The sequence below is a fragment of the Fragaria vesca genome, unplaced genomic scaffold (genome assembly GCF_000184155.1).
Source record: "Fragaria vesca subsp. vesca unplaced genomic scaffold, FraVesHawaii_1.0 scf0512962, whole genome shotgun sequence".
In the NCBI taxonomy this organism is placed as follows: Eukaryota; Viridiplantae; Streptophyta; class Magnoliopsida; order Rosales; family Rosaceae; genus Fragaria; species Fragaria vesca.
Window position 1 is genome coordinate 19,857 of NW_004443398.1, and position 8,966 is coordinate 28,822.

General features: G+C 37.7%; 1 protein-coding gene and 1 non-coding gene across 2 annotated transcripts; one reads left to right on the forward strand and one right to left on the reverse strand.

The window, feature by feature from the left end:
- Positions 1-1,487: 1,487 nt before the first annotated feature.
- Positions 1,488-3,586, forward strand: LOC101295970. Its single transcript, XR_185457.1, has 4 exons — positions 1,488-1,686; positions 1,855-1,947; positions 2,459-2,563; positions 2,685-3,586. It is a non-coding gene; the product is annotated as an uncharacterized LOC101295970 (transcript).
- Positions 3,587-5,357: 1,771 nt separating this feature from the next.
- On the reverse strand, positions 5,358-8,966 carry LOC101296255. The gene is made up of 12 exons (XM_004309540.1): positions 8,623-8,966; positions 8,204-8,237; positions 7,973-8,080; positions 7,794-7,870; positions 7,590-7,719; positions 6,948-7,310; positions 6,419-6,540; positions 6,194-6,329; positions 6,044-6,086; positions 5,846-5,951; positions 5,675-5,763; positions 5,358-5,495 (listed from the first exon to the last, which is right to left on the reverse strand). Exons 2-12 carry the CDS (start codon positions 8,204-8,206, stop codon positions 5,449-5,451), a joined length of 1,224 nt encoding a protein of 407 aa, XP_004309588.1. The 5' UTR covers positions 8,207-8,237; positions 8,623-8,966; the 3' UTR covers positions 5,358-5,448.

Consider the following 8,966-nt stretch of genomic DNA (forward strand, 5'->3'; position numbering starts at 1 on the left):
GGTATGAGGTTATACCCCTGTTTTTGAACACACAAGTAACATGCATCTCCACATAAAAGCAATAAAATGTGGCTATGTTATAAAAAAAACTCTTATTTAACCTTGCCAAAACTGTAATTGGGCCCAACTTCATATAATATTTGTGTATTTCCCTTTCTCTTTGGGTATATGTGGGTTTTGCTATATACCGGACTACCGGAGTTTAGTTTTTAGTCTTTGAAAAGACTATTTGTCATTAGTGTTGGACAGAAGACCTTATCTCCCTCTGAAAAAAGAAGACTGCTCTCTTTTGGCCTACCCAGAACGACAGAAGACCTCATCTCCTTCTGAAAAAAGAAGACGTTCGTATTTGTGTGTTTGAAAGAAAAAAGGGCATAATTGAGGGTTGAAGGTAATAGCTTATATAGGGTAAATCAGATTCTTGTACCTTTTGTCGATCTCAGCAGTTCCAAACTAACCGAGCTGTCGAATTGTTTGTCTTACAGCTTTGGGGTTAATTGGCAGAAGAGGGAGACAATGAAGAGAACGTCTTGGCATACCCATAACGCCGACCAAACAAATTCAGAATCAAGGACGAACGTCGATAATCTTCCTTCATCGGAGAAGCTATCAACACCGATGCCGACGCCGATAGCCCAGATCAATAACTAAACCAGTCTCTTCGGCAGAGCTGTGAGCCAATTAAATCGGGAGTGAAAAGACTGTCTTCTCTGCTTGTAAGTCTTTCTTCTTCCTATAAACCCCAATTCAACAGGTTCTTAGTTTTTTATAGAATAAATGGTTATTAGCTTCCGGTTCTGTATTCTCTGCTCCATTTGAACATTACTCAATGGATAAGACATGGGTTAAGTTTGTTATCTACTCGATGTGGCTATGCTTGTTTCCCTTTTTTATTTTGTTCATTGATATATGAGATGTCTTAATTAGATACGATAATCATATCAAGTATGAAGCCACCATGGTTGAAGAACTATTGACATTAATTATTTTTGAACGATATATACACAACTAATGTGAACTTCATAGGTGTCATCACTTGAGATTGCGAATGAGTTTACTGATGGTTCGGACTCTAAAGAGGATGACAATTGTGGTGATTTGCGTGGAGCGAATAGGCCAAACTGGGCAAAAGGAGGAATTATTGAATATTTGAAGTTCAATAATGACGGGCAAGCTGTGGAACCCGAAGAGACTGTTAGCCGATGGCAGATATACCTTGGCATGAAGGCCACATATCATAGGTATTTTGCGATCAATGTGTTTGATTGGCGCGACTTTCAAAAAGAAAAAAAGTTAGATGAGGCTTGGAAAGATATCAGGGTAATCAAAATTAAGTTTGAATTTTAATTTTAACTTCACCAAGTTTGAAGATGTAAAGTTTTGATATTTGCAGCTTAAGTTTAATACATTTTGTTTGTGTAATATTAGAAAACTCTTGATTGGTCAGAACTTGAAACACAAAAAAAGAGTGCAAGGATAAGGCATGTGGTCAAGCAGAAGTTGAATGATCGTTGGAGGGCATTCAAGAAGGAACTCAAAAAAGATTGGTATACCCCAAATGTTGGAACACGAGCGATTCAAATGCAAAGATGGGAGAGTAAGCACAAAGCAATGGGTTGCACTAGTTAACCATTGCGAAGGTAACAAGCAAAAGATATGTTTAAGGCAGTCATAATATTTTGAAAGGTTTGTGACATTTGTCTATAAATGTCTGCTACCTTTACTACAACGTAATTAAAGCAAGCTCCTTAATATATTTAGATATATAATAGGTATTGTAGATATATGATGTGGTTTACAAATGAACTTACACTGGACATTTCAATATGTATATACTCTTGAATCAAAATGCAGCGGCGTTCTTTACTGAACAAGCAGAGTCGGGAAAAACGTAGGATGATACACACAACTGGCACAACTTCATTTGCTCAAATCAGGAATGCATATGTAAGTAATTTTGGTTTTTGAATAACCACACATGTTAAATTTTGCTGCAAAGTGTTAGAAAGTTTTTGTTTTCTCACCATGTCAAATGAGTTAAGCTTCCAGCAACAAGGGAAAACATATAAAATAATATTTACTCCTACTGATTCTATGTTATATGTTAATAATAATAAGGTTGCTTTTAGCTAAGCATTGATGCAAGATAGTATCCAATACTTTGTATCACAATATCGAATTGATTGTTTCTGTTGTTATTTGATTATTTATATTATTTGATTGTTCATATAAATGCAGAGAATTGATCTTGGAGATGGAAAACATATAAATTAATATCAGTACTATACCTATGTTAGCACAGGAACAATTAGGTTGTATCTTAGTTATAACCTGATACATGATGGCATGTGTTGCAGACTGCCCTCCTTAACATCTTTATACAAAATTGCAAATGCGGTAATACTAATCCCAATTGTATTTTGGTGTTGTCCACTTGTTATGGTTGATATATATGCAGAAATAAGTAAATGGAGGTGTAAGCCCAGATCGTTGCACAATGTTTGAGCTTACCCATGTCAACAACTCTGGAAAACCTCAAGATCCAAAATCTAAACAAGCTATTGTACGTAAGCATAGTTATGAACTCTTAAAAGATAATGTTAAAATTCTTAAAAGTACTCAATATTTGATATTGGTGGTAATGTGTGATGATTGTGATTAGTTATACTGATTGTTTGATGTAGGCATCAATGAAGAGCAAGATTGAAAAGATGAAGTCTACCAAGAGGGCATCTCAACTTCCGGATGATCTTGATAATTTTGAAATCAATGATGTATATGCAACTGTGCTTGGAAAAGAGAAGCGCGGAGCGATACGAGGATTTGGCATTGGAGTTAGACCAGACCAAGTTCCTGGTGTACTTGTGTAGGAAAGAGGTGTTCATTTAGAGGTACAAGAAATGAGGGAACAACATGAAGCTGAGATTGAAACAATTCGGAAGGAGAGCCAAGAAAAGGAAGATAAGCTCAGGGAGGAAATGAGTAGACAAAAACTTGCTACAATTGAAAATTTTAAGGATATGGAGGTTGTAATGAAAAAACAGGGAGCAATTTTGGCTTTATTACTTGCTGAATATGATCAGCCAAGTGACTTGCTTGCAACTATACGAATGAAGACTGGTTCTCTTCAACCATTGGTGAGCCATATTCAACCTTCAATGACTTGGATAATGTTTACATATCTCAATGTTGTGAAAAGTTGCACCATCAAGTTGCCACAGATTGAGGCCCTTCAGACTTCACCTTTTGATTAGTATAAGTAAGTGCTTGAGACCTCTGTATTTTTGTTGTTTTGAACTTAATCTATGATCTCTCTACTATACTGGTGTAGCTATCTGATCATGAGATAAGTGCAGAGGCTTTTAGCATTAGCTTCAAACATATTTAGGTTTTGTTGATATATGTGAAGTCTGACTTAGCATTGTATATTGTAGTGTTCAACTACAATTTGTACTCAATCACAGTTTTTGTATATCAGTTGGCAATTATGTTTGGTTTTATGTAATACAAATGTATATTGTAATGTACTGGTCTAAATACAGAAAATAAGATACAACTAAATACAAAATCAGTTTGGACTGGTCCCACATCAAATCCTTTGCCTCAATCCATTTATATGTGGCTTTTCTTTGATTGCCACGTTGCTAGAGGGCACACACCCAAAATATGTGTGGGTGCAATGTAGCAAATCAGCTTGCCCACACACATATGTGGCTTTTAAGGCCAATTTGCCCACATTACATGTATGTGGGTGTTGGGCTATATTGTTGTGGTGTTTCTATCCCCTCCACTTCTTATGCTACATCCTTTAGTGATTCTTCAACAGCAATACCGAGTATGTATCCGAAGCCCCTCTGGGATTTGTGGAACATAACTTCAAATTCCAACTGATCTCAACACTGACATATATATCATGTATGGCAATGCAGATAGCCAATCAGACTCTAAATAACTGATCTGCCTTACCTTCGGAGTAACTCTGCTTTACCTCGATTGATGTTTCTTGTTTGTACTGGGAGATTCAATAACTGGGGTTGCCCACATTGTAAGCACACTCCTAGCAGTACAATAATACCACAATAGGCTCCCAAAGTCAACAGTCCTAGATTCTGTTGAGCATGTGAAAGGAAAGAACCAAACACAAAACAGCAAATAAGAACCAAACCAAATAGCATGCATGTGAAATGTGAACGAGGTAAGAGTTAAAAGGACTGCATGTTCAGGACCTACCCTACCCACCAGTTAAACTGAGGAAGCATCAACTAGATATCATCATCCTCTCTTCCACTTGCTTCTGTGTGGCTTCATTCAGCCATTAAGGTCCCCCTTTAGGGTCCCCCTCTGAGGCTGAGAGATCATTTTGGTGGCAGAATTTCAACTTTTTCAGTGCAGAAGCTTCCCATCTGGGACATAATGCCCCATACCTTCAAATATTTGGCTTATATATCGTGTATTTGGAGGATCTTAGGCCCTGTTGTAGGTTTGTTTGCCCCAATAGACCAAACCAGGAATGTGGCATGCACAACTAGTTGAGGTTTTATAAGGACTAGTACTAAGCACCTTGCCTATGCCACCCACCCTTCTTCCTCTAGAAATAAATATACAAACAAAATTTGTAATATGGCCCTTTGGCACACAACCCACATGAGAAGCGGGACAGCTATTGAGTTCTGGTACCTTGTCCTTCCCCATTGTGTATGGAATGGATGGTAGGGTGTTGTTTGCCATTTAATTGATAGCTCATCTCGAGTCCATTCACAACTGAAAACGGCACTGACGACCGTTGTTCATTATTCTCAGAATCTTCTTGATGTAAAACTATCTTCATTTTACACCGACTAGCATTACTAAAAAGATGCTCTCACCGTAGTACCCATTATTTTGACCACACACATGACAAAGGCGCAAAGATGCTATTTCTATTTAGATCTTCTGATCTCGTAATTGCTACTAGGACTTTGATTCATTATTATGGAACATGCAGCCACACGACTCACATCAACGTCCTAATCCTATCAATTTATAATTGAGATTTCTCTACCTTGTCAAAGAGGAGAAGAATACATCCCACACAACTACCAAATTTGACACATTCTTCCTTTCATTTCTGACCAGGACTAGTTCTCCTGCATCTAGACATACAAACCCCAAAGTCTTCTGCCTTTGTTGACCAGTATCTGATGCAATTGCTGCCTTCCACTCTTCTCTTTTGAATTAGTCAAACAAGAATGAATTCTAAACATATAAACAATAACCAAGGCTCCGGCCATCTAATATGTAAAGCTATATAGCGATGGTGGAGGCCATTGATTATAACAGGCATGGATATTGGCGCACTACAATCTCTTATTAAACTTGGGCAAAGCAACAAGTAGACCAGCCAAATCTAGAGACTAATATACAAGATTAGAAGCAAAAAAAGTGACTCAGGTTCGTAGTTGCTCTTTGTTAAATCTCCATTTTGCCGCCAAAAGAGACACTACTAGTAACTCGATCTGTTCTAACCAAACAAAGAATCGGAAGAATTAATTTAATTTATGCAATGGATCTCTCGCAATCATATATCAATCTTTTAGCTTAGAATTGAAATTGAAAATTATTAGAAAAACATAAACCTAAAGAGGATCTTCTTGTGGCTTGAAAATATTAGCTCACTGAGGGATCCCAGACAAACCATCCAAAAATGAGTCCATTGTGTAGATGTTTAGTCCTCTTGTCCGTCCAGGTGCTCCTCCTTTGAGAGATGACACATCAAGCACAATCCTGCTTACCCCAGATGTATAAGTAAACAAGCCAACTCTAAGACATAGGTAACAGCTACACAAACAAAGAAAATGAAACTTACATGTTGGTCGATGACTTTTCCAGTTCTGGGTTTCTGGAGTTTATGATAATCTTGTTGTCAATCTTGGACACGGCATGGTCGATAAACAGATCAACCACTTTAGATGCTGAATTAGAATTATTAAACCATACATTTGTTAGCATTCAAAATGAAATAAAAGCAAAAGAAAACAACAATTACAATCGCAGAACATCATACGTGATTTAGGAGCAGCCACACTTCCATCCAGCCCCAAAAGTTTCTACACGAAGGAACTCTGTATGTTAGCATGTACTATGATTAACGAATAATCTATAATATAAAAATTCATCAGAAGCAATTCAGCAATGAAATAAAAGCATTCACAACCTTAAGACTCTTGTAACAATCTTCAAGATTATCATTATACACCATATGATCAAAGATGCCTGATGATTGCCCCTGCTCAATCTCTGCCTTGGCATTTCGAAGTCTCTTCAGGACCTGTTCCTCTGTCTCGGTTCCCCTGTAACACCAAATTCAGCCATCCTCAACTTCACACCAAAAAAAATGGAATTTGAGAATCAGAATTAACTAAATGGCATCTTCAACTACCTTGCACGAAGGCGCTTCTCAAGCTCCTCCATCGAGGGAGGACGCACAAAGATAAAGAGGGCTTCAAGTGAACTAGCCCTCACTGATCTTGCCCCTTGGACGTCAATGTCAAGAATGCATATCTACATCGAAAGCAAAGAACATTAAGATAAAGAATAATAATAACAATAATAATAATAATAATAATACAAATTCCACAAACAAGGAAAAGATCACAAGTGCCGCCGACATGACTTCTGTCATAAATCAATTAAAATCACATATGAAGTCAAGGATCTACAAAATTATGCATGTTTCGGGCGAAGTAGACCCAATATCTTTTTATCTTATGGTTTAGGATTGAGGGTTTTCCTCTCAAACCTGATAGACCCAAACACTCTAGACTAATATGCATTCATTAATATACAGATTCTGTAAGTAATCCCAGGTGACATTCATATGGAATAAACAAATGGACCATGCTCATATACTCCAATAATCATTTAAACCAGACGCTTTTGCCAAACATCATTTAAGAATAAGCATTTACCTTTCCAGCATCTGCTACTGCTTCTACTGCTTCGACACTAGTTCCATAGAGATTTCCATGCACATTAGCAAACTCAAGGAACTTCCCATCTTCTATCTCTTTCTCCATTGCACTTCGCTCGATGAAATGATAATGAACCCCATCCTTCTCCATAGCTCTTGGAGCACGAGTCGTGTGGCTCACAGAGAATCCAAACAAAGATGGATATTCTTTCATGAGCATTGATATTAGTGTCCCCTTACCTACCCCAGAAGGACCACTAATAACAACAGGTTTCTCAGCACTACCTCTCACACCCTTACTCCAAGCAACAACCTCAGTGCCTAAAATTTTCTTCTGCTGCCTAACATATTGTGTGTCCACCTAACAGAACAACACACTTTTTAGTAATAGGAACAATTAGGTAATTATATGCAGAGTAAGAATTACTGGATAGGAAGTGTGACATCAACAATTCCACAAATCCTTTTTTTCAAATTATATAAAAGCAAATCCATTTTTGAATTTATTCATCCTACTTTTATCAGGCCCTATATTCCATTGTCATCTCAAGTTAAACTATAGCCAAAATGAGTTCAAAATCATGACATCTCATATAGTTCAATACTCCCCGATCATACTAATAGTGTTCAAGGTACCAACCTCAAGAAACCAGGCAAAATCATCTGATTTTGAACCACTCCTAATAATCAATATTCGATCCCCATTCATGAGCACTGCAGAATGGCCTTTACCTGGTTTGGGTTGCGTCCCCAACACGGTAGGAATAATCCTGCAATTACCAACCATCTCTTAGCCACAGAAAATCAGATGAAATTAACTCAAGACCTGTTGCTATACACTTACCATTCACCACTAGTTTGGTCAAAAATCCGAACTCCAATTGATAATGCTGATTCCTCACAGGCTCCACCAATCACATACTGTCAAAAAATGCAATATGATTGACCTGGTGGTAAATCACTGAAGAACAAACAGGGGGGCATTGGATGAGAAAAATCATATTGGTATGTTAAGTATCATACAGTTCTGTTGCCCACGACAACGGATGTTTCACCGCCTTTGGACTTCAGATCAAACCCACTTGCATATCCCTTCTGAAGCTCATCACCAAAGAATGCTGGGGCTTCTCCCTGATGACAATACACAATATTAAATCACTACAAATCAGGATGTAAACACCATTTTCCAATTACATTCCAAACAGAAGTCTATTTTCATAAAAGCACAGCACAAACTAAGTATGCAGGGCTTACCATTGAGAATTCTACTCCTGCAATTCTAGATTCCCTGGTCAAAGAACACTGAGAAATATGAGAATAAGTTTCTAGATCTAGTAACACATGAAAGATCTAGGCATAAAGGGAAGAACTTGCAATGAAGCAAATCCGAATATGAATATAAAGAAGGAACAAAAAGATACAAACTTGAACAATGGACACAAACACAATGAACTTCAAAAATCAAAACCCAGATGCCAAGTAACGTTGTCATTCCAACATAGAAATATCAAATATACATACAGAAAGGGGAAAAAATGACTCAACAGCTGGAAAACAACAAAATGCAAGGAAAAACCGAACCCAACTCAATATAAACACAACATATGGATCAAAACACTGACCAAGACAAAACCAAATCAAGGGAAATACAAAACAGAATACGACCCAGGTACCTTTGTGTAGGTAGTAATTGCTATACAACACAAATCAAGCTTGATTCTTGGGGGTGTGTTAAGAGGGCCCTATAAGAACTTTTAAAACCCCACTTTTTCAAGCTCAAGTTTTGTGTAAGGGAAGGCTTGAGATCAAATCAACACAAACTTGGGATGCACAAAATCAGAAGGGTGGTAGAAGAAGTTGCAAGAAACGTCGAGGAGCATTCTCATATTTGTAGCAAGCAGAAGCCAAAGAGGGAATCTTGGAGTCCAATAGTGTTAAAGAGGAAGAGAGAGAGAGAGAGAGAGAGAGGAGGGAGGGAGGAGAGTAGAGAGAGAGAGAGAGAGAGAGAGAGAGAGAG

Coding starts and splice junctions, on each gene's coding strand:
- LOC101296255 (XM_004309540.1), bottom strand. Junction 7,311..7,589: donor ATTTTGCCTGGTTTCTTGAG/GTTGGTACCTTG, acceptor TTGTTCTGTTAG/GTGGACACACAATATGTTAG. Junction 6,087..6,193: donor ATTGTTACAAGAGTCTTAAG/GTTGTGAATGCT, acceptor TCCTTCGTGTAG/AAACTTTTGGGGCTGGATGG.